The sequence below is a fragment of the Cornus florida genome, unplaced genomic scaffold, assembly GCF_030987335.1.
Source record: "Cornus florida cultivar Cherokee Brave unplaced genomic scaffold, ASM3098733v1 CherokeeBrave_3.0.0_Hap2_Chr02, whole genome shotgun sequence".
Taxonomy (NCBI): domain Eukaryota; kingdom Viridiplantae; phylum Streptophyta; class Magnoliopsida; order Cornales; family Cornaceae; genus Cornus; species Cornus florida.
Window position 1 is genome coordinate 113,166,549 of NW_026775572.1, and position 25,549 is coordinate 113,192,097.

Here is a 25,549-nt window from a genome sequence, read left to right on the forward strand (position 1 = left end):
CCCCCAATTACTGCTCATGGATACAGTTTGCCGCAGCCCACAGAATCAAAAGAAGAGCCGAATAGGGCCCCTAATCTCTCAATATGTGCATTCTCCTCCGTGGATTTACAATTCCTCCCAGAAACCCAACAAAAAGGAGAACTAAGAATTAAAAAATTTGAGCACCCCAATAAGAGTCTCCTCAGCGTCGAAGGACCTCCAAATCCGTTCCCTCAAAAAGCACCACCAAAAATACACAAGAGTGCCACCCTCCAACAGTCACGGGCTTCGGAACCCACTGTACTACATCTCCAAGCCTCAATCAACCATATCGAATTCCGAGGCCTGACCCACTAGGCCCCAAACAAAGCTAAGACCAGACCCCCACTATCCCTAGCTATCGGGCAGTGCAGCAAAAGATGATCAACCGTCTCTTCATCCCTGTTGCAGATGAAACACCGGTTGAGAACAATCTGTCTCCTCCTCAAATTGTTGAGGGTCATAATCCTCCCCAGAACTGTCACCCAAGAAAAAAAGGCCACCTTAAGGGGGACCATCATCCACCACACAACCTTCCACGAGAAAGAAAGCCCCAGGAAAACCTAAAGGGCTCTATAGAAAGAGCGCACATCAAATCTCCCCTAAGAATATATAGGATTCACATTCGAGATTCAGTCACTCCACCAACAACCTCCTGGCTGTACAGAAGCTCTAAGAACTCAATGTCGTCCTCAACCTCCCAATCCTGAAAATGCCTCGAAAAATGCACATCCCAGGACATCCTACCGCTATCAAATCAGTAACAGTCAGACACCAAGGCATGCCTATCCACAACAATCCGAAATAGTCTGGGGAAGATACAACCCAGCGAGTGATCATGGCACCAGATATCCTCCGAGCAAATGTCCCTACCATCCTTAACTCTGAATTTGATATGTTTTGAAAATTCATCCCACGGTTCCCACCCATTCCGAATGAACTTCCAAACACCAAACCCGCCTGGGATCCTCACCTCACAAGAGCACCAACCACCCTGCTCATCCTCAAATCTGCAAGAAGTAACCATTCTCCATAGCCTCTGCCTCTCCACCCCAAATCTCCACAGCCACTTCCCTAACAGAGCTTATTGAAAGGCACCAAAGGCCTAATCCCCAAGCCACCTAACTGAATGGGCATACAAATTAGCTCCCACCAAACTTGAACTCCTCCCCCATACCACCCCAAAGAAAATTTCACTGAATCCTCTCTATCCTACTAGCCACCGATAAAGGAACCTAAAAGAGAGTAGGAAGTAAGGAGACTCGGTAGTGTACTCTTCATTAGCTTCCCAAGGTACTACTGCCACCCCGTAAGCCTCTAGTACCTCTCAATCACTAGGTCCCATCCACCCACTCTCCTCAAGGATGACCCCAAAGGCAACCCTAAATACGAAATGGGAAAAGAGCCAACTGCACAACCAATTATATCCGCCAGGGCAGAAATCTCTGCTACCTTCCCCACCGGCACCAGCACTCTCTTCCCCACGTTGATTTTAAGACCTGATACAGCCTGAAACCGAATCAAAACACACCTGAAATATGTCGCCTGGGAGGAAACCCAGATGGGAAATCTCCAACTGACTAGATTGATCTCTACCCACTATGAAGCCTCTGATGAAGCCCAACTCGACTGGCCTCCTCATCATCCTACCGAGAGCGTCCATCACAATGATAAAAAGGAAAGGAGAACGTGGGTCTCCCTACCTCAAACGCCGTGAGCTACTAAGGAAACCAGTCCAGGAGCCATTCACAAGGACTGAGAATCTTCCTGAGAAAATGTAGAACTCAACCCACGTCCTCCACCTCACCCCAAATCCCATCCTCTCTAATAAGTAAAGCAGAAAACTAACTCACATGATCATAATAAGCCTTCTTAAAGTCAAGTGTGCAGAGTCCACAGTCTCGTTAGCAATAAGAGCATAATACAAAATCTATCAGCCACCAATGAACGCATTTTCGGAATCCGAGATGATACCATCTAAACATCCTTCAATCACGAAGGCAAGGACCTTGGCTATGAGTTTATAGATACAACCCACCAAGTTAACAAGTCTAAAGTCCCTCGACGCTCCTCCTTTCTTGGGGATGAATATACACACGAACTTGCCTTGCATTACGATGTCGTTTTGAATAACTCTTTCTAAAGTCATATCTGATTGCAATGATAAGGATAGTATTGTGCATGTTATTTCCAATCCTTCATGGAAATGGTGGTTTGGGATGTTAGCTTTCATAAAATCTAGGTCTTGAACCCTATCTCTAAATCAGCTAGTCGGACCTTTGACTTTCCCATGTCGCCCCTCACTGAGCCAACACTTAGTCATTTCCATTTAGGTCTCGAACCCTGTCTCCAAATCGGAGACAGCTCGTCAAACCTCTGACTTTCTCCTGTCGCCCCTCACTGGGGCCTCCACCTTACATTTTCCATCTAGTTCACAGACCTTGCCTCCAAATCGGAGACAGCACGTCAGACATCTGACATGTCGTCCCTCACCGGGGCCTCCACTTCAACGAAATTTCCTTTGGGGTGGGTTGGGGGATGAGTTTAAGTACCATCTTGTTCGTTGGGAGCAGGTGTGCAAGCTTATTTAGTTGGGTGGTTTGGGTATTATGAAGGTGATCCCTTTTAACAGGGCCCTCCTAGGGAAGTGGCTTTGGAGGTTTGGAGGGGAGCGACGTCGGTTATGGAGGAGGGTCATCTCTTGCCATTTTGGGGACGAGAGAGGTGGGTGGTGCTCTCGTGCAGTCAGATCTCCTGGTGGTGTTGGGGTTTAGATGTTTATTCGGAAGGGCTGCGATGAATTTTCGAAACAAATCAGATTCAAAGTTCAAGATGGCAGGGACACTCGGTTTTAGGAGGACATTTGGTGTGGCAGGCGTCCGTTGGCTTGTTCCTTTCTTAAGCTTTTCAAGATTGCCGTGGACAAACATGCTTTGGTAGCTGATTGTTATCGGCTTGATAACGAAAGGATTACTTAGGATGTGCATTTTTGGTGACATTTTCAAGATGGGAATTGGACGATAATTTTGACTTTCTTGATCTACTGTATAGACAGACGCTGGATGGTGGAGGCCCAGATTGCCTTTATTGGGTGCCTTCTACGCGGGGTCTTTTTCTGTTGCCTTTCGGGTTTCTCAGGGGTTAATTTTCACTGGAAGACAGTGTGGCATTCGAAGGAACTCCTAAAAGTGGCATTTTTTGTTTGGACTGCTGCTTGGGACAAAATTCTGACACTTGAAAACCTGAGAAGGAGAAGGCAGATTACAATTAATTGGTGTTGCATGTGCAAAAAGGATGATCAGTCAATGGCTCACTTACTATTGCATTGCCCCGTGGCTCACAATTGCTAGAGTATGATCTTTGGTTTGTGTAGCATGCAGTGGGTTATGCCCCGGACAGCGAGAGGCTTAATGGACTCTTGGAGAGGGTGTGGGGTGAGTTCACACGCTCGCCATTTTTGGAGGGTAGCTCCCCTTTGTGTTTGGTGGTGCATTTGAAGGGAGAGAAATAACAAATCTTCTGATGGAGAGGAGTCTCCCATAGGAATTTTGAAATTTCGTATTATTAGTTTCATTTTTTGTTGGGGTATTGGCAGATATTGTACATCTATAGATGAGTTTGTGACTTTCTGGCCTCTTTGGGTCCTTAGGAACTCTTTTGGCTTTGGCTTCGGCTTCGTCCTCTATGTATTCTTGGGACGCGTTCCCCTTTTAAACGTTTGCTATACTACTTTACTTATAAAAAAATAATACTAATAATTCATTGAATCGTGTACTCAAAAGGGGCGCACATCCCATGTACAAGAAGACCCAAAAGGGTCCGCTATATTCTCAACCCATCCACAATATCTATAGATTTACAATTGCATCCATGGGTCTGGAAAACCAAAAAAAAAAAAAAAGAGGACTAAGAACAAAGAATTTTAGTGCTCGAATTGGAACTTCTCCTTCAATAGATCTTCAATTTCTTTCTCTCTACAAGCCCCACCACAAACATATAGGGGCTAATCTCCGGATTAAAATCCTCTCTGGCGTAACGGTACATCTGTCCCAGCCGGTGAGGATAATTTGGGATACATGTTACGAAAATGTTTGGGACGATGCCCTTGTATCACAACATTTTCCTAACATGCATCCCAACTTTCTCCTTACCAGCATTCCTTCTTAACGTGCATCCCAACATTTTCGTAACGTGTATCCCAAATTATCCTCACCGGTTGGGATAGATGTAACAGAGAGAATTTTTATCCCTAATCTCCATCCGTCTTGGTCTTGGCTCCCCACTACACACCCCCTCCAATCCTTAAGAGCACGTCTTGTGGAACATCACCCAATTCGTACAGAAATATAGCAAGCAACATGGTTCATCCATCTCTCACCATTGGACAGTGGAAAAGGAGATGATTCAACTACTCATCATCCCTCTTAAACATACAGCACCAATTTATGATAATTTGTCACCTCTTTCGAAGATTATCAATAGTCAAGATCCTCTCTAAGGCTATCGTCCATTAGAAAAAAAGCCACCTTCAGAGGGGCTTTAGTTCTCCAAATTGCCTTCCAAGGAAAGGACAAGCAATGTAACAGAGCCAAAAGATCAGCAAAAATCCTCCAACTCCCAATCCTGAAGATGCCTCCCAAGCAGCAAATCTGCTATCTGGTTGATAACAATTGGCAACAAGACTATCAGGATCCGCTGCTATCATAAAAAGTCTTGCGTCTGTATCCATGCCTCATGTTTTGTCGTGCCGTATCGTATCCGTGCCTCATGTTTGTATCCACGCTTGGCAAGATCATAGTTCAAGAACTCAACCAATACGAGACAACTTGGCCAACTCATTACTCCTACAGCATGAGTCATTTTTTTGTTAAGGTTCGACGTATCGATGGGAGTGAAAATCACAAGCAACTTGGCAAAGACTTAGACTGACTTTATGAAGGCTTTGCAACGACCATGATGGTCCAACGGCCTATTTTAATGCCAAATAGTTACTTCTACCCTATTTTTCCAATTTTGTCTCTATCTAACATCCTTCTCTCAACTCCAAACTCCTCTAAACCCTAGATATTTGAATCAAAAATCAAAGAACATATTATTTCGACCTAGATCTTCGATTAAAGCACTCCAAGCTTTCAACTACTCAACAATTTTGGATTGTTTTTCTATTTGACACCTAAATCTAACATAAAATGATGTTTGATGCTAGATTAGTAAACTTTGTTCGTAGATCTTACTCTGCATCTATGCATCAATCAATTTTTCAATTACTTTTGAGATTCTTTTTTTCAAATGGGCAAGTGATTTACACTTCCAAATTCTCAATTAATAATATAAATGCTAATTTTTTGTGTTTTAAATTGCATAAAAGTTGTAAGTTCAACTTTTGAAAATTTTAGGATTTTTACAATATTTCTTTTTCTTTTTTGCTGGTTTTATATTTTAATTTAATGGTTTGTATTTTACATTTTAGTAACTTCAAAAATAAATGAAATCAAAGCATTACAAACTATTAATGTATGTGTTGTGACTTGTAATTTCCACATTGATGGAAAATATTATTATAGGAACCCTTAAATTACTCCTTGATAGAATATTTGATATGAGAATTTCATAGGAGAGATTTTAGCCTACAATAGAATATTTGATTAGAGTGATTTATGGTTTTAATTTTAGGAATCTTCCATCAATGTATTTTCCATATTTATCACTTGTATTCTTTCACCTATAAATAGAGGTGATCATTGCATAGAAAGATTACGAGAGAGTATAATAAAGATATGTAGCCCTTTGAGTTTTGTGTGAAGTGGATCCCTAGTGGCTGAACTACGTATATTCTCATATTCTTCATTTTCCATTTCTCTCTTCAACTTTGACATGGTATCAGAGCAGGTTTACCATACCCTACTTTATACTCTACTCGTCTCAGATCTTCGGATCAACTCTTCTCGGATCTCCAGATCAACTCATCTCAGATCTTTGGATCAACTCGTCTCGTCTCGTCTCATCTCAGATCTCCAGATCAACTCGTCTCAAACTCTTAACAACTTTATATTTAATTTCAAGTTGGACACTTAAGTTAAATCTCCGTGTACCAACTTGTGGGGGGGTGTTGGAGAATAATTATACGAGTGAGTTTAGCCCTTAAATCACTCCTTGATCGAATGTTAAGTTGCTATACTTGGGTAACAAGTTGTTGCCATAATTGTATTTGACTTTCTGTGTAATTCCTTTATTACAAGTCTTCCCCAATTCACCTATAAATAGAGGTGGTTATTGCAAACAAAATCAAGAGAAAATGTAATGAAAGAGATGTAGCCCTCTGGGCTTAAGCCCTAGTGGCTGATCCACGTTATATTCTTGTGTTTTGTGTTCTTCATGCTTTAATTTCTCTCTTCAACTATTTATTATAGGAACCCTTAAATTACTCCTTGATATAATATTTGAAATGAGAATTTCATAGGAGAGATTTAAGCCTATTATAGAATATTTGATTGGAGTGATTTATGGTATTAATTTTAGGAATCTTCCATCAATGTATTTTCTAAATTTATCACTTGTATTCTTTCACCTATAAATAGAGATGATCATTGTATAGAAAGATTAACAGTATAATAAAGATATGTAGCCCTTTGAGTTTTGTGTGTCGTGGATCCCTAGTAGCTGAACCACGTATATTCTCATATTCTTCATTTTCTATTTTTCTCTTCAACTTTGACAGACATAATTCACATAAATTATTATATATTTTTGAGAAAAAATAAAAAGAAAAAAGGAAAATACAAAAACTAGAGAACTTTAGAAAGTAACAAATCAGGCCTATAGCCTTGGTGGTATAATCTCTCCTCTCCAAATGGGCAAAATGGTTGAGCCCAATGTGGAGCAAAATTGTGTGTGTGGGTGTGAGTTGTTTACCTAAACCGCCCTCGTGACCACACCCACCCAAAAAATAAAAACTGTAGATTGCTAAGAAAAAATTAGGGTAAAATGCTCTGACACCCACTCAGGCTTGCCTTTATTGCTCACAGATTAAACTAGTGAAAAAATAAATAAATAAATAAAAATAAAATCCTAGACCTCCCCTCAAGTTTGGTTAACATTGCCCCAACACCCCCTTCTGTTAGTTGACCGGTAGACCCATCAAAAGTCAGCTAAATTGAAAATTTTAAATGCCAAAACTACCCTTCCTTGTTGCAACTACAATTTTACCCTTAATTAATTGGACCTTTATACCCTCACGTGTTAATACTTAAGAGCATTTTACACTTACTTTTTATTCCAAATTTTAGTACAGTAGTACAATTCTCTCTCCCCAAATTTGAGATAAAATCGCAGATAAGTGGTAGTTGCAACGAGGTGCACCTTAAGCTTTTACATATTACATAAAACTCTGAGTCTCTCTTTGCCTGAAAATATGGTCACAATTTTAACACAGGCCCATGAGATCAGAAATCCTCTTTTGGGCAGTATGCAATGAGGGGGGAAGAGATACAGAGTTGAGAAAATACAAAGAGAAAGTGCAGAGATTAAAACACAATCAGATAGCCTCCCAACCTTGTTGGAAACATGGATGTCCACCATTGCAACAACCGTCACCACCAATTTCGATGCAAAATTCCCCATTTCCAAACCCTAGCCCAATATAACACCCTTCCGCGAAACCCAGCGACACACAAACTAATGGTTTGTGTCTGTCCAAACTAGGATTTTTGAAACCAAAATGAAATCCTAATCTAAAATAAAATTCTTCAAATTGAATGACAGACCATCGAACTAGTTAAATTCCCTATCAGATTGTAACACCTGTTGTAAATCGTGATTTTGCTGCCAAGTGAGTGAGTCAGTATCTATCTAGAGAGAAAGTGGGAATTAAGTACGATTCACAAACCCTAACGTTTGAGGCAGCGAGTGTACTGAACTACTCAATTGCCGAATATGGCCACCGTAATCACGGCCAGACTACACTGCTTCACGTGACGGCGATGCTTCAGGTGTCGCCTTCGGGCTTCCTCCGACAAGCTTGTATTCGATCCCACCCCAATTCTTCGCACCCTCTTCCATGCTCTCGAGCTCTGCTTCAGCGTCACCCTTGACCAACTCCCCACCGCTCAAAACAAAACCTCCGCCATAGAAGCCCCAATTTCCAATGTTTTAATGGTGGTGCTGAAACAGGCACATGCGCATCAGCAGCGAGGCTGCTTGGAGCTGCAACAACAATCGCTTCTTGCAATTAAGGTTAAGCTCAGTCAGCTCATAATATCAACCTTGATAATCCGCGTGTGAATGTGTGGAGTAATGAGAAAGCTTTGGAGTGATGATGAAGATGGAGAGTTCAAGAGATGTCAGAGTTTCTAAAAGTTTCCAAGTTGTAGAGAGAATGTTGGTTTTGGTGGGAGGTAACAAATCGAGGGCAAAAATGATAATTTTCATTTTAAGTGTACAAGAAAAATAAAGAACAGGGTATAATGGTAAAAGTATGTTTTCTGTTAAAATAATAACATCTATCAACTCTGACGGGGTGTGAACAATTTTTGCTCAAGTTTAATCTATGAGCAATAAATGGAAACCTAAGGGGGTGTCAGAGCATTTTACCCAAAAAATTAATAATTCAGAATATCATTTTCCTGTCAACAGCGGCTAAAATACAATGTAGAAAATTGTTTTCCTCTCAACAGCGGCTAAATTACTACAATGTATAAGTTCTCTCTCATAATGAATCACCTTGATATATTAAAAATAAATAAAAAAATAAAAATAAATAAATAAACTCCAATAGAAGTCATTACAAACCCAAATTTAATATTGGCTTATTCAGGCCATGGTGTGCGTGGTTAAAACAAATTCATGATCACGATTCCCAATACCATTAGCAACGCCCATTACACCCTTCGGATGTTGTTGCAGTATGCCTGTTACACCGCAATAGCGTTCACAACTCAAAACCTAGCTTAGGTTACAACCAACTTTAGCTTGCCATCACATCTAATGGACTCTGAAAAACTTTAGTAGGAGTAGTTGTATTTGTTGGATTCCTATATTGTGCATGAAGTATCATTATAGTACATTGTTTCTGAATATGCCTAAATTAAAACAAAGAACAGTTTGCAATGTGCCGTAGTCATCTTGGTTGATGTAGAAAACCCAAATATTATGCATTAGGCTATTGGCAATGGCACACTGGCAAAATGCAAGTCATGATGCCCGTGCTAGTCAAAAATTTCGAAATAACAGACCCAATCCAGGCTTAAATTAGATCTTGACATATGTGGATGCACACAGGCCAGATGCTAATAGCTAGCTATTAAACCCATGATTCATGTTTCCTTTAGCAAAAAATTAAGAAATTGTAATAGCAGTTAGAAGGATGAGACATGTCTTTCTGATCAACTTGATATTCAACATGCTTGAGAAGTATGGAAGGCATCTACCATTCAATGGGGGATTGCTAATAAATGGATGTTCCAAAGGGTTGGGGTGAAAATAGCAAAGCCCTACACTCTGTAATTTGACCGTCTTAGCCCAGCACAATAATCCCAAGTTTCCTTAGAGCAAGCCGAAGACTATAACCAACCAAAAAATAAATGACAAGAATGGTACCTTGAATTTTGAGCGTGATTCAGCTTCTAGTTTTCTATAGAAGGTTCGTTCCTCTGCAGAGAAGTCCACCTTAATCAAATGTATTGTTTTTGGTGGTAAGTTAATTATAGGCTCTCCATCAATCAAAGTGCCTAGCCCACAAAAGCTGATGAATTAGAACCAAACAACAAAACTAATCCAAAGTAAACAGCACTAAATATTTGAACAGTAAAATGGGGTTCACCGGAGTAAAAATAACCCAAAGTTAAATTCCAAAAAAGAAAATCTATAAATTAATAACCACAACAAACACATGTGCAAAAAGGTAAGAGAGAGGAGGGACTGATAGCGATGATTAAATGAAGCAACAAGCCACAACTAGATAAGAAAACTGTTAGATGGAGGAAAACTATAAGGCTAAAATTCGCTGACACTATTTGACAAGCCTAAGAATTTGTTTGGATGCATAATTTCTCTTTATATCGGAAAAAGACTAATTATGGCTTGAAATGAAGTCCGTGCACACTAAAAAAAGCATTTTCCTCATCATTCTGCCGGGGGGAATTTTAATTGGATCAGGAAGAAACTTAGACAATGGAAGACATCAGCAAAAGGAGTTAAATGTTCCACATCCCTCTTTGACTCCCAAAACTTCAAGCCATGGCAGTGACAGTGGTGTATCGGAGGCATGGGAGCGGTTTGGTGTAACAGATGTGGGATGTATCAAGAACCTCAATTGTGAAACTATATGAACCCCGAATCTAATAGATACTAGTCTTTAATGATTTCTAGTGGACTATAATGAATATTTGAGGGTGATTCAGTATGAGCTTTAGCTATACATTGATTCTAAGCTGTTGTCAGAAGTTTAAACATACCATTAAAGTTTTCACTTGGCTTATGGTCTAATGTAATTAATGTTTCGTTCAGTAGGAAGGAAGAAAATTGAATGGAAGAGATAGAAGAAGGGATGGATGAGACATCCTAGGGAAGAGATTGTGTCCTTCCCTCTTCTTTTGTTTGGTTGGATGGAAGAGAAGAGAAGAAGTTGACAACTTACTTTGTTTGTTAGGAGAGAAGGGAAAAAAGAGTTTTAAATTGTTTTTACCATTATACTCATCACTATCTATGGTGTACTCCTTTGAACCATTAATATTTATGAAGGATAGTATTGTAATTTAAAATTTTAATAAGAACTCCACCTGTCTTCCCTCCTCTCTTCCGTCCATATTTAGAGGGAAGAAAATTTGTGGAGGAGGAAATTTGACTCATCCATCCTATGATCCTTTCTCTCCTTATCTCCTCTCTACCAAACGATGGAAGTTTGTTCCATCCTTCCTACCAAAGGAAGCATGCGTCTTAAATTTAAAATATATAAAAGAAGTTTAAACATACTAATTTGGAACTTTCATTTAATATGAGTCTAGAATCTCTAGATTTAGTGAATCTAGCAAGATAATGTACTTCATGTCTTAAATATGAAATACAATAACATGTACTTAAAGTCCATATAAGACCTTGTGAGTTGTGTGTCTTTAGGGTTACTTTCCAAGCTGCATTATCAAATTTACTTTACTCAGCTTTTGCATAAATGCATGTTCCATTTGTTTGTAAAAATAATAATAATAATAATTGTTACAACTAAGAGGAAATGAGAAGAAAGTAATTTAGGGGAGTTCTCGCAACACATAGAACCCCAAAAAATTTAGTGTTTGTATATATTTACAGGTATTGGCTATTTACGAAATAACCCCAACTCTTTTAACTACCACTATTATCCAACACTTCCCCTCAAGCTGGAGCATACACATCTATCATTCCCAACTAGTTACATAATTCAAAAAAATGAGACTTCCCCAATGCCTTGTTGAGTACATCTCGTAACTAATCTTTGGATCTCACATAAGTAGTAACTATCCTTTTGCTCATCACCAAGTCTATCACAAATTGACAATCTACCTCTATATGTTTAATTCTCTCATAGATACTCGATTAATAGCAACGTCCAAAGCAGCCAGATTATCACAAATCATTCTCATAGGCTTGTCAATGGAGAATCCCATCTCTTGTCAAAGAAACTTTATCCACATTATTTCGTAAGCAGTATGGGCCATTGCTCTATAATCTGCCTCTGCACATTTTGCTTCTTACTTATCCACGATACCAAATTACCTCCCACAAATGTGCAATATCCAGATACAGACCTCCTATTCATTTGGCTTCCTGCCAATCAGCATTTGTGAACCAACAACATCGACAAGCCCTTTGCCAGGAGCTCCTTTCAAGTATCTTAAAATACAATATACTGCATTCAAATGAGGTTGTCTGGGTTGCTGCATAAATTGACTTACCACCCTTACAGCAAAGGCTAAGTTTTGGTCTCATCATAGTCAGATATATCAATTTTCCAAGGAGTCTTCGATATCTTCCTGGATCATCGAGACTTAACTTTATGCTTGAATCCATGGGAGTATCATTTGGTTTTGCTCCTAACATTCTCGTCTCACTTAACAAATCACATGCATGCTTCCTTTGTATCTCAATCGGCCCAAGTCCTTCATATGAGGTTGTCTGGGTTGCTGCATAAATTGACTTGCCACCCTTACAGAAAAGGTTATGTTTGGTCTCGTCATAGTCAAATATATCAATTTTCCAACGAGTCTTCGATATCTTCCTGGATCAGCCCAAGTCCTTCATATGAAAATGCGTGCTCAACAATTGCTTCAGATCATCAATACCACTTTCATCACATCTTGTCACAACAATATCGTCTACATAAACAGCTAGGACGACGGTACCACTTTTGCAATCCCTCAGAAAAACAGAATGATCTGATTTAGTCCTGCGTAATTCGTATTCATTCACAACAGCACTAAATTTGTCAAACCATGCTCTTAGAGGCACTTCTAATCCGTATATGGCTTTCTTTAACCGACACACAAGATGTGACTCGTCCTGAGCAACAAACCCATGTGGTTACTCTATGTAAACTTCCTCTAGAAGGTCTACATGTTATAAGCCATTACTAACACCAAGTTGGTAGAGAGGCCAATTATGAATAGCACAACTGATAAAAGAATACGAATAAGAAAAAGTTCCAAAATAATCAACCCCAAATGTCTGAGTATATCCTTTGGCTACCAAACGAGACTTCAACCTTTCAATTGTACCATCAGGATGATATTTGATGGCATACACCCATCGACAACCAACTGTCTACTTTCCAGCAGGTAGAGGAGTTAAGTCCCATGTGTTATTTTGCTGAAGCGAGACCATTTCTTCAACCATAGCATGTTTTCAACTAGGAGAGGATAATGCCTGAGAATATGATTGAAGAATCGAAACAGAAGACAAAGCACAAACAAATGACTGGAAACAGGGAGATAAATTAGCAAAGGAAACAACATGTCCAAGACGATGACAGGTGCAAGAACGAGTACCTTTACGTAAGGCAATAGGAATATCATCATGGGAAGGAACCCGAGCTAAAGTTAGATCATTGGTGTGAGGGAACAAGTGTTGCTTCCCTTGGTCGGCGACTATATACTTGAAGTGGTTTATGTATGTCTGGCCCAAGCGATGTGCTGGTGGATTGACCATCAGAAATAATAGGCAAAGGGAAAAAAAAAACAGAATCCCCCAGAATTCCTTTGGAACATGCGTAGACTGTGATTTTTTTAATGGAATAATGATGTGTGTGTATATACACACGATATATATGCACGATTATATAAATGTATTGTTACGACAAACGCAGCGAACCCAAGAACAAATCAAGAAATACGATAGAAAAGGTAAATACGCCACACAAAGAACACGAAGATTTAGCGTGATTCGGCAAAGCCTACATCCACGGTAGAGATCCTGCGAAAGTTTTCACTATGCAAAAAATAGTAGATTACAAGTTTCAGCCCCCAAACCCTAGCTCTAGCTCACGGCGATTTTCAGTCTCTCAATCAAATCCCACTCTAAACCCTAAGCGTCCTTATATATCGGGCTACAAGAGAGTACTAACTAGGTCCACGACCCTCAAACCAAAAAACAGGTCAAAAATCTTCCTTGGGAGCGCTAACCCCGAACCCCCAATCAACAGGTCGTCGGGTCACATTCACCAAATTCAGTCCACAACAAAAAAAATCTCCACCTTGGCTCAAAGTACGCCAAGCTCCACTATATTCAACTACTCCTTTCCCCTCCCCCACATGCCCCTAAGGGCCAACACAAATCAACTCCAGACAATGTCGACCAAATGATTGAGCTTTGTGTGGGCCCGAGGGTAACGTCCTCGAGGAAAAAATTTAGACCCGTTTTTGCTTGCGGATCTTGGACCCTATTTAGTACTCTCTTGTAGCCCGATATATATATATAAGGGTGTTTAGGGTTTGGAGTGGGATCAGAGAGAACACTGAAAATCACACATAAAGAGAATGAGACAGAGAGCTAGGGTTTGAGGGGCGCAAACTTGTAATCTCCTGTTTTTCGCATAGTGAAACCTCGCCAGATCTCTACCATGGACGTAGATACGACTTGTGTCGAACCATGCTAAATATTTGTGTTCTTCGTGTGTGGCGTGTTTACTTTTTTGTCGTGTTTTGTGATTTGTTCTTGTTTTGTGTTTCATGATTTGTCGAAACAGTATCAGATTCCAAATCTGATTCCAGAGTCGAGCGAACTGTGACACAAAGACAAATAGAACTACATGTGACACACACAAGTAGAAGAACATGGAACAGCAAATGAGAACTCAATGACGATAACAGTAGTTTAGCTAGGAAAAGGGGCAGGATGGTATTGTGTTTCCATAAAGATTAACAACCTATCATGCAGTATTTGGAGCACTGATTTGGATAATTAAGTCGAGGTGAAATTGAGTAAGGAATGGAAGTCGAATATTATACGCCTATAGAAAACAAAGATGGAGAATAATGTTCATTGGGAGGGAAATTTGTTGATTAGGCTATAGTGACCTTGTGGGCGGGTGTACCGTGGCACTGGCAAGCTACCACACTGGGCGAGCAACAGGTGCACAATCCCACATCAACTGGGTGTGAAAAGGGAAAGTGCTAGATATGTAGTTGTGTCACTCGAATTGGTATGAGGCCTTTTGGGGTAAAACTCAAGAGCAAAATCGTGTGAGATCCAACCTAAAAACGAACAATATCATACCATGTAGTGGAATAGGGCGTTACAAATGGTATCAAAACCTGACCCAGCCAGAAGTGTGGCCAACGAGGATGTTAGGCCCCAAGGGGGGTGATTTTGGCGACCTTGTGGGCGGGTGTTCCATGGGAGGGTGTAAGAGGCATTGGCAGGCTACCGCACTGGGCGAGCTACAGGTGCACAGTCCCACATCGCCTAGGTATGAAAAGGGGAAGTGTTATATATGTAGGTGTGTCACTCCAATTGGTATGAGGCCGTTGTGGGTAAAACCCAATAGCAAAATCGTGCGAGCTCGGGCCCAAAGTGGACAATATCATACCATGTGATGGAATGGGTCGTTACATAGGCAATTTAGGTATCAGTTGGAATTGTCAGGGAACTGCTAGTGACATGGGATAAACAAGTAGTTAGTAAAGATTGATTGTAGGTGAATTTTCTTTTTATCCATCCTATTTTTCCTTTGTTTTTAGGATGGTTCAAAATGGTTCTTCACCAGAACTTATGGACTAGCAAAGGACTAAGCAAAGGGAATAAGGTGGGAGTAATTAGGTGGGAAAAACTTAAGGTGGCTGTATCACAAAGAATAAAATTAGAAATGAACATTCAATCAGTGGAAAAGCAGCCCTTATAGATAAATTGAGAGAAAACTGACTAATATGATTCGAACACATTCATCGAAGCCCCAAACCCAATGACACAAAAACATGACTAAATACTTGGATATTTCTAATATGTTTTTTTATATTTAGCAAAAAAACAAAATTTTATTTAACATTGAGAGTTCAAAATCAGCACTTCACTCGTCTTGAAACAATAACGTGAAAGAAGGAACCAGATCAGAAGTTTTAAGTACAATAAACAAAAATATGCTTGTCAGGAACATGTCTAACCAGACATGTCAGACACACTGTATTCATGTGTCTAGATGTCAAGAATCCATGGTACTTCACACATTTAGAAGAGTTGATGTAACAAAGCCAGAGACTAATAAGTGCATTTATAAGCAAGAACAGCATGGTCATATTGAGAGTAATGCTATCAAAAAGAAAAGACCAAAATTAACATGGAGCAAGATAATACAACAAAAACAATAGTATGAAAAAATATAATTGTGTCCCCTTAAAAACAAAAAAGCAAACAAACAAACAAACAGAGAAAGTAATAATGCTCAGCAAAGGGGAAGGCAAAATAAGATTCATTTAACTTACAGTAAATAATATGGACAAGGCTTTAGAAAAACTTGGTTGTCAACCAAGCTCCCTCAGGGATGTCATTGTGGAGGTACAGGGATGAAAGATATACTCTCTGGAGGAGAATGGCAGAGAAAAATAAGTACTGGATTGGTGCTTGAGGTATGCCTGTATTGCAATTAGGAAAGGTCAGATTTTTAGGGTATGGGCATGCTTGGTTCAGTTTTCTATAAAAAATTCTCAACAACTTAGAAAACAAAATTTAGGAAAAAAAAACCCTTAGAAATTCTGTTTTCACAGAACTATAAAAGACAGTTCTATGAAAATATGTTTTTTTAACTGTGTTTTCAGAAAACAGTTTTAAGAAACTGTCAACCAAACAATGCTTTTTTAGAGTTTCCTGATTTTCAGTTCTCATAAAACAGAAAACTGAACCAAACGTGCCCATAGCTTTTCAGACTCGTAAGCGTGGCAAAGAAGGCCAACATACTCAGGATTGGATTGGCCAAGAAGGTTAATTAGCGCAGTTTACTAGGGTCGTGAAAAGTGGTGTTTTAGGATATTTGTGTTGGTAGGCTTCTTTAGGATTGGTAGTTGGAGGCGGTCAAGGAGTTTTTTGCTTTGTTACTGTTAGAATATTTTGGGTCATTATGTAATTACATATAGTTGGTAGGGTCATTGTGTAATTAGCTGAGACCTGTACTCTATATAAGCCACTGTAGTAGGCTTAGGGTTTAAGATGTATGAAATACACATTATGTATCCACTGTGTTCTCTCTCTCTCTCTCTCTCTCTCTCTCTAGTCGCAACATGGTATCAGAGCGGTACGAAACAATGGGAAAACTAAGATTATGGTTGTGATTGCATCTGTGGTGTTCTTCTACAAATCAGAATCGAGATCGAAGTTGATTCTGTTCTTCGCGACAGGTTTGGCCGTCGTTCTGGTTTGGCCGTCGTTCTGTTCGAGCCGGAGGTTTGAAGCTATTTGGCTGTCGCAAGTTGCAGAGGTTGCATCATCGCGAACCCTTTCTGCTTGGTTGTTAAATCGCCGCTTGTGTTGGGTTGCCGTCGTCACCGCTGCAAGGGCTAGGGTGTGTACTAGCCTTGATTCTTCATTACGAACCTTGGGTGATTGGAGTTTATGGTCGATGGCATAGATCTGGTTCTTGCCAGCGCTGATTGTGAAGGAGAAGAGTGGTGTTTGGCTGCAGGCGTGAAGTTATTCCAACCTTGGATTACTAAAACCGGAATAGCAGAGAACTGGTTTTGATTTGGCCCGTTTGTCCAAATCCAAACCCAGTTGCCCAGATCCGGCCCGTTTGCCCAGATCCGGATTTAGTTTTTTTTTTCCCCGAGGTTCGGTTTTCTTCTCTGTTTGTCCTTCTCCATGGCTGCTGCCAGTTCCGACCTGTTTTCTTCTACTTCTTTCAGTCCTCCCATGACTTCTGTCAAGCTCAATGGCAAGAACTATATTTTATGGGCCAAGTCCGTAGCTATTTTTCTGAAAGCCAAAGGCTTTGGCTCTCATTTGGTTAAGGATAAGCCTAAAGCAAGTAATGCAGATTTCAGTTCATAGGACCAAAGGGATGCTCAGATCATTTCCTTAATGCTGAATTGTATTGAACAAGATATCAGCTCCCACCTGTTGTATTTGGATACTGCCAAGGAGATATGGAATCGCCTCCAACAGCTATATTCAGGTACTGGTAATATCACCAGAATTTATGAGGTGTGCAGACAATTCTTTGACCTCCGGCAAGGTACTCATAGTCTTGCAGAATACTTCTCCCAGTCAATGGGAATTTGTGAAGAGATGAACTTGTATCAGCCTATCACCTCTGATGTAAAGAGCATGCAACAACAACGTGAGGATTTTAATGTTGTTCGGTTTCTCACGGGGTTGTCACCTGAATATGAATCAGTTCGTGCAAGATTTTGGGTAGCCCTACACTTCCCTCTCTTCCTGATATGTTCTCCAAACTCCAGCGTGCTACTCTATCTAGTGGCGCTTCTGGGAGTGCTTCAAGTGGTGTCACTGCTCCTCCTAGCAGTGAATGTTCTGCATTAGTTGTGAACCAGGGTGGTTATCAGCCTTCTCATGGCGGTGGCGGTCGGTTTACTCGTGGTCGTGGTCGTGGTCGTGGTCGTGGTCGTGGCAGTGGTAAAGGCAGAGACTCAAAACTCTGCACTCACTGTGGTCTTACTAATCACACTGTCAATTACTGTTGGGATCTTCATGGGAAACCACCACCTTCTTCCTATGCACATCAAGTAATCTCTAATGAAGGGGATTCTTCTTTCTCTGCCACACCAAATGCTTCAAAATTGGCTGCTCCACAAGTGGTTGTTGAGCCTGCTATGGTCACCATGACAGTTTCCCGCGATGAGTATGCTCAGTTTATGTCTCAACAACGGCCTTCCATCTCATCTTCCATGGTTTCCTTTGCCCAATCAGGTAGTGCACCTGCATGTCTCTTATCTTCTCGTCAAAGTCCATGGATTCTTGACTCTGGCGCATCCGATCCCATGACTGGTAGTTCTCATCTCTTATATGATTTTCAGTCTGTTTCTTCATCACAAAGTGTTACTCTTACTAATGGCTCCTCCAATAAAGTTTTGAGTGTGGGAACCACCCAACTCACGTCCTCTATGTCCCTTTCCTCTGTATTATTTATTCCTCAATTCCCTTTTAATTTGATGTCCATTAGTCAAATTACTAAATCTCTTAATTGCTCCGTTACATTTTATCCCTCATGTTGTATTTTTCAGGATCTCAAGACGATGAAGAAGATTGGTACGGGACATGAAGTAGGTGGCTTGTATTACTTTGATATTGGGCCAACTCCCACGGCTCTTCAATCATCTTTGTCTCCTTTCCAGTGGCACTGTCGTCTCGGCCACCCATCCTTATCAGTTTTGCAACGTCAAGTCCCCAGTCTTAGTCTTAGTCATGTTGAGTCCATGCCTTGTGAAGCATGTCAGTTTAGTAAGCATTGTCATGTATCTTTCAAACCGAGAGCTACCACTCGTGTTGCTAGTCCTTTTCAGTTAATTCATTCAGATGTATGGGGCCCCATAAAACATATTACTCTTAATGGATTTCGTTATTTTGTGACTTTTGTGGATGATCATTCTCGTATGTCGTGTATCTTTCAAACCGAGAGCTACCACTCGTGTTGCTAGTCCTTTTCAGTTAATTCATTCAGATGTATGGGGCCCAATAAAACATATTTCTCTTAATGGATTTCGTTATTTTGTGACTTTTGTGGATAATCATTCTCGTATGACTTGGTTGTTTTTAATGAGAAATCGTTCTCAGTTATTCTCTATTTTTCAAATATTTCGCAAAGAAATAAAAACTCAATTTGGATGTCCCATTAAAGTTTTACGTTCTGACAATGCCAAAGAATATTTCTCGGACCCGTTTGAGACTTATTTTCATGCTAAAGGCATCATTCATCAATCATCTTGTACTTATACTCCTTAACAAAATGGAGTAGCTCAACGTAAAAATCGTCATCTCCTCGAAGTATGTCGTGCCCTTTTATTCCATATGCATGTTCCTAAACGTTTTTAGAGTGATGCTGCTCTTACAGCCCGTCATCTTATTAATCGGATGCCTTCGTCAGTGTTACAAGGGAAGTCTCCTCATTTTGTTCTATTTCCCTACTCCGCATCGCTTAATCTTACTCCTCGGGTCTTTGGATGTGTATGTTATGTCCATAACCTTGGGCCCGGTCTTGACAAACTCGACCCTCGTGCCACTAAGTGTGTTTTTCTTGGGTATTCTCGCACTCAGAAGGGTTATCGTTGCTACAGTCCTCATTTTCAGCGCTATTTCACTAGTGTTGATGTCTCCTTTTCTAAGTCTCTCCCATATTTTTCTGATTCTACTACCCCTCTCGATATTACTCTAGCGCTACCTATACCAACTATTTCCTCTCTGCTTCTTGCTTCCCCACCTCCTCGCTCTGTTGTCCCCTTGCAGGTTTATACTCGACGACCTCGACCGCCTACTTCGCTCCCTCCATCTCCTTCAGAGTCTTCGGATCCGACGCCTTCACCTGATGATTTGCCCATTGCTCTCCGTAAAGGTATTCGGTCGTGTGTTACTGCACATCCCATTTCTAACTTTGTCTCCTACCATAATATTTCCTCCTCTTTATCTTGTTTTTTATCCAAAATGTTTGCTACGCTTGTTCCCAAGACTTTGCAGGATGCTCTTTCTAATTCGGATTGGCGTAACGCCATGGTAGATGAAATGGATGCCCTGCACCGTAATCGGACTTGGGATCTTGTTCCCTTACCTCCGGGCTCCAAAACGGTTGGTTGTAAGTGGGTCTATACTGTTAAATACCTTCACGATGGGTCTATTGAGCGGTTGAAGGCTCTTCTGGTGGCAAAAGGGTACACTCAGACTTATGGTATTGACTACGATGAGACCTTTTCTCCTGTTGCTAAGATTTCTTCTATTCGGGTACTTATTTCCATTACTGCCAATTGTCACTAGCCTTTGTTTCAATTGGATGTCAAGAATGCCTTCTTGCATGGTGACTTGGTTGAAGAAGTTTATATGGAGCAACCACATGGGTTTGTTGCTCAGGGGGAGTATCGTCACACTGTTTGTCGCCTTAAAAAGGCCCTGTATGGATTGAAACAATCTCCACGGGCTTGGTTTGGAAAATTCTCTGAGGCGGCATTAGAATTTGGTCTTAACAGATGCCAGACCGATCATTCGATATTTCACCAGCGCACTAAAGCTGGCTTCATTTTTCTTGTGGTGTATGTAAATGATATTGTGATCACGGGTGATGATTCTGAAGGCATTGCTAAGTTGAAGTTGTTTCTGCAAAATCGATTCCATACTAAAGACTTGGGAAAACTAAGGTATTTCTTGGGTATTGAAGTTGCTGGATCCAAGAAGGGTATAAGTTTATCTCAACGCAAATATGTGTTGGACTTGTTGGAAGAAACAGGTATGTTGGGTGGTCGTCCAGTTGATGCTCCTATGGATTCAAATACAAAACTTGTGTCTGATGAGGGTGATTTATTTAATGACCCGGGCAGATTTCGTCGCCTTGTTGGGAAATTAATTTATCTCACTATCACTCGACCTGATATTTCATATGCAATTAGTGTTGTAAGTCAGTTCATGGGAGCTCCTAGAATGCCACATTGGGTTGCTGTTCTTCGGATTATCCGATATCTCAAGCAAGCTCCAGGTTTTGGGTTACTATATAAATCAAATGGTCATCTCAGGGTGGAAGGTTTTTCAGATGCTGACTGGGCTGGTTCTCCTTCAGACAGGCGATCTACTACAGGCTACTGCACATTTGTAGGAGGAAATCTTGTTACATGGAAAAGTAAAAAGCAAACGGTGGTAGCTCGATCTAGTGCTGAAGCTGAGTACAAGGCAATGGCCCATAGAACTAGTGAGGTGACTTGGATACAACATTTTCTAAAAGAACTTGGGTTGACAGTTGAAACTCCTACTCCATTGTTCTGTGATAATCAAGCAGTTGTTCACATTGCATCAAATCATATGTTTCATAAGAGGACCAAACATATTGAAGTTGATTGTCACTTCATTCGAGGAAAAATATTAAGTGGGAGCATCTCTACTCCATTTGTGAAGTCTGAAGATCGGTTAACTGATATGTTTACCAAAGCATTGGGTCATAATCGATTAAGCGTTAAGGACTATCTGTTCCAAGCTGGGATTATTTGATATATACTCTCCAGCTTGAGGGGGAGTGTTAGAATATTTTGGGTCATTATGTAATTACATATAATTGGTAGGGTCATTGTGTAATTAGCTGAGACCTGTACTCTATATAAGCCACTGTAGTAGGCTTAGGGTTTAAGATGTATGAAATACACATTATGTATCCACTGTGTTCTCTCTCTCTCTCTCTCTCTCTCTAGTCGCAATAGTTACATGCTCACCTCCTCTATGTGGAAATGAAGTATTCTTTGAGTTTTTTGCTTTGTTACATCCTCACCTCTTCCAAGGTGTAAATACGTCACATGGCACAGAAGAGAGAGGGCCTCTATGGCTACTTGGAAAGCTATGTGGCTTGTGAAGGTGCCTCCTAAAGTAGCTTTCTTTGATTGGAGTGTTGCGCTTGGCAAGATTTTGACCATCATAACTCTCTATATCCCCAGGAGGCAAAGGGAAAATGAAATAATTTCGAGGTCAGTTTATTCCAAATTCGTATTCCATGTGCTAAACAATGTAGAGACAATGAAACATCTCACGCACCATTGCCTAGGTATAGGGACTTGTGAGTGTTGTCAGGGGCTTATTTGCTATTACTTATATAATGTTGGGTGCTTTTGTGTAATTTCTGAAACTTGTTAGTATAAATAGAAAGTGGTGGACAGATGAAAGTATTCTGTCATTCTTTCTCTCTTTCCCTATCTCTCTTTCTTTTTCTCTCTTCTTCTTTCTTCTCTTTTTCTTCTTCTTCTTGTACTTTACTCTTGATTTGATCATCACTTAAAGTAAACAGTGAGCTCCTCTTCTATCCTTTTTTTTTCCTAGTTGGTACTCACACACACTTGTCTCTTCTGAGGCTTGAACCCCTGACCTCCCTTTGGGAGGTAAGAGGCTGATACCGCTAGACCACTGACCCGTTGGTGCTCCTCTTCTATCCTTAATTTCCATCCTCTGAATTATGCCTAGCTCAGAGTCGAGCACAAAAGCCACTGAGAGAGAAGCTAATGTGAGTAGGAAGGTTAGGTACGTGCGGCAAGCAGCTTCATGTCTATTTATGGCCAACCCTAAGTATATGGGAAAAGACACTATTGAGTTGAGGAAATTCTACATATAGAAGCATGTTCTTTTTAGCTGGAGAGATCTCCATTGTTGAAGAAGTCTTTTGTAGACAGATGGTATTAGATTATAGCCTGTATATATAAATTTTTGCACATGTCGTGTTTACATGGGTGGCAAAACCAATAACTTCAGTGAATTTTTTCTTTATCTATCCCGGGAAAAAAGGAGAGGGGGGAGGAGGAGATGGCAATGAGACATCCACTTTTTTGGTGCAAAAAATGAAAGCTATACAAAGTAAACTTATTACTCCCTTCTCCCGAGAAGACATAAAAGATAAAAAAAAAGTCACCTTTTGTTCGACGCAGCATTATTGCCCTCAGAACAGCTTGAAGCTTCTTGTAACCATGAAGTGAGTTTCTGGATATTGGAATCTTTATCGTATAACAAAATGATTTAAAGACAGCATATGGATCATATTTCAAAAATCTGAAGTAGCTGTACAATTCGTCAATTGCATTTTGTATGGGTGTTCCAGATAAGCACCACCTTCTTTTTGCTCGGAGACCACAGCAAGCTCTAGCCACTTGAGTTCTGTGATTTTTTATTGTTTGAGCTTCATCTAGTATCACCCTAAACCAACCCACTCTTGCAAGCGCACCACTATCACAATCGATAGCAGAGCTATCGAGTCCCTTTTTACCCTTCTTTCCCCTCTTCTTAATGTTAGACGTCTTTTTCCGCTTTTTATTCGTAGAGAATTCAGTAGATAATCCAAACTTCTCCCCATCTTTTTGATCATCATCTTCTTCATCAACCAAAGGTTGCTTGGGAACTTCATTGGTCACAATAGCATATGTTGTGAGAACCACATCATACGTTGCTAGTTCAACAGGATCCTTCGTCCTATTGCTTCCATGATAGATTAAGACAGAAAGTTTAGCTCCGTCTGCAACCTTGTCATCCAGCTCCCTGGCCCATTGTCGAAGAACACTTGCTGGACACACAACCAATGTACCTGCAGCAGGTCTCCGTCGACGGAATTCCCGTACAGAAGGACTCACATCCGGAATCAACTTAAGGTCATTAGATTCTCCAGTCTTCTTGGTTTTATCGGGAGCAGAGCTGCCATTGTCATCATCATCATCCAAATTCAAGGCTTCAGTTTTCTTATTGAATAAATCTTCTGATTTAGATTTACACTGTAAAGACTTCTGCATCTGTATAAGGGCAATCATTGAGATGGTTTTACCAAGGCCCTGTTATATAACAAAAACAGTAAGTCTAGGTAGAAGCAGAGAAAAATTATCCCAAGCATAATGTCAAGAAAAAGGTCAAATGGGCTAATGGATTGATAAGTAATAACCTGATCATCCGCCAGAATTCCACCCAAACAGTGCAAACTTCTTGTTTCCTTCTGAAGCATCCATGCCAATGCAATTTTCTGAGAGAGAAAATAATTTAAGCTTGGAGCCACGTACTTCAGTTCACACACAATGGAAGGACCAAGTACAGTAGACAGACCAAAACAAACAAAAAGCAAAAAAACCTGGTGTCTTAGAAGAGAGACTGACAAAAGGCCATCAGGTAAAGAAGCCTCAATTTTAGGTTGGTTAAGATCCTGCAAAAAAACATTGTCTGCCTTAGCCTTTTGGCTGTTAACTTGTACTTTATTTTTGTATCAATAAAATCTAACTCATTCAGGAAAAAATTATTATTATTAGAGAGAAAAATCTAGATGTACATTGTCCATATAGAGGAAATCAAAATGCTCTAATAGCAGTGAACAACAAGGAATACCTGCAAAGCGGCTTGATAAATTAGTCTCTCATCATTTCCTGCAGCCCTATCATCACTTATCCCAGAACGATAACCAGGATCATTTGAACTAAAATATTGTGTAGTTGAAACAGACTTGCCATGCATCAAAGATGGAGGAAGTATCCTATTTCCACTGGTTTCGTACATCATAACTTCTTCGTCACCACCCCTCCCAAAATGGTCTTTCATGTAGTTTTTGTTGTTGGTTAGATTTGGCCGCTCAGAATAAGAAGATTTTCCATTAGCACTGCTAATCTGACTGCTTTCTGCATTCTCTATTAAATTGCTAGATCTGGCACTAGGCATAGATGGTCGCAGGGATGATGGAAGGACCCTCTTCAGAGCTTGTTGGGATGAAGATTTTCCATAATCTGAACCAAATAAACCAACAATTTTGGAATTAAAGGACTAGTGAAAATTTTTTAAGCCCAAACTTTTTTTCTGGCCAACCACATTACCATTATCTGTGGAATATTTAGATTTCTGAACCCAAACTGTCTGCAAATCTGTAGATCTAATATCGTCAGTAGGACTAGGAAGCATCTGGAGTTTAGCCTGTGCATGGTGGTTAACATTTGACGAGAATCCATTCGAAGCAGATGCTCTTTTAGGAAAAGGATCCTTCTGAGGTGGTCCATCGTAGCCTGTTAATTAGACCAAGGCTGTGTTATTGATGGTACAAATTTTGCACCAGTTCGTAATTTAGAAAATGCTACTTTACCTCTTGTGCTTGTGCCACATTCAGATGCCCAATCTGGAAGAATCCTAGGAGCGGCAGAAGCAGAAGAGCTCCTAGGCGGTGAAGCATCTTGTTGTCCATAATCTTCTAGATCCCAATCCTCCAATTCACTATCTGATGAAGTTAAAATTATAGGATCCATCGCAGCCATAACAGCTGAATTGTGAATTTTCCTTTCTATAACCAATTTAGAAGAACTACCAAATGTGGAGCCAACCTGCAATTGAGTATCAAGATTAATGCCTAGTAAAAGCTGTATGACAGGAACATCAA

The 25,549-nt window shown here is 40.3% G+C and overlaps 1 protein-coding gene across 4 annotated transcripts in view; it reads right to left on the bottom strand.

Annotated features, from left to right (window-relative positions):
- The window catches only part of LOC132295576 (helicase-like transcription factor CHR28), a 68,212-nt gene that overhangs the window by 23,300 nt on the left and 19,363 nt on the right, over window positions 1–25,549 (bottom strand). For all 4 annotated transcript variants that reach the window (XM_059793875.1, XM_059793874.1, XM_059793873.1 and 1 more), the window contains exons 5-11: window positions 25,259–25,493; window positions 24,996–25,181; window positions 24,517–24,908; window positions 24,266–24,337; window positions 24,083–24,160; window positions 23,069–23,975; window positions 9,613–9,743 (exon numbers count right to left, since the gene is read on the bottom strand). In XM_059793875.1, coding sequence (XP_059649858.1) covers window positions 9,613–9,743; window positions 23,069–23,975; window positions 24,083–24,160; window positions 24,266–24,337; window positions 24,517–24,908; window positions 24,996–25,181; window positions 25,259–25,493 — 2,001 coding nt within the window. The remainder of the gene's footprint in view (window positions 1–9,612; window positions 9,744–23,068; window positions 23,976–24,082; window positions 24,161–24,265; window positions 24,338–24,516; window positions 24,909–24,995; window positions 25,182–25,258; window positions 25,494–25,549) is intronic.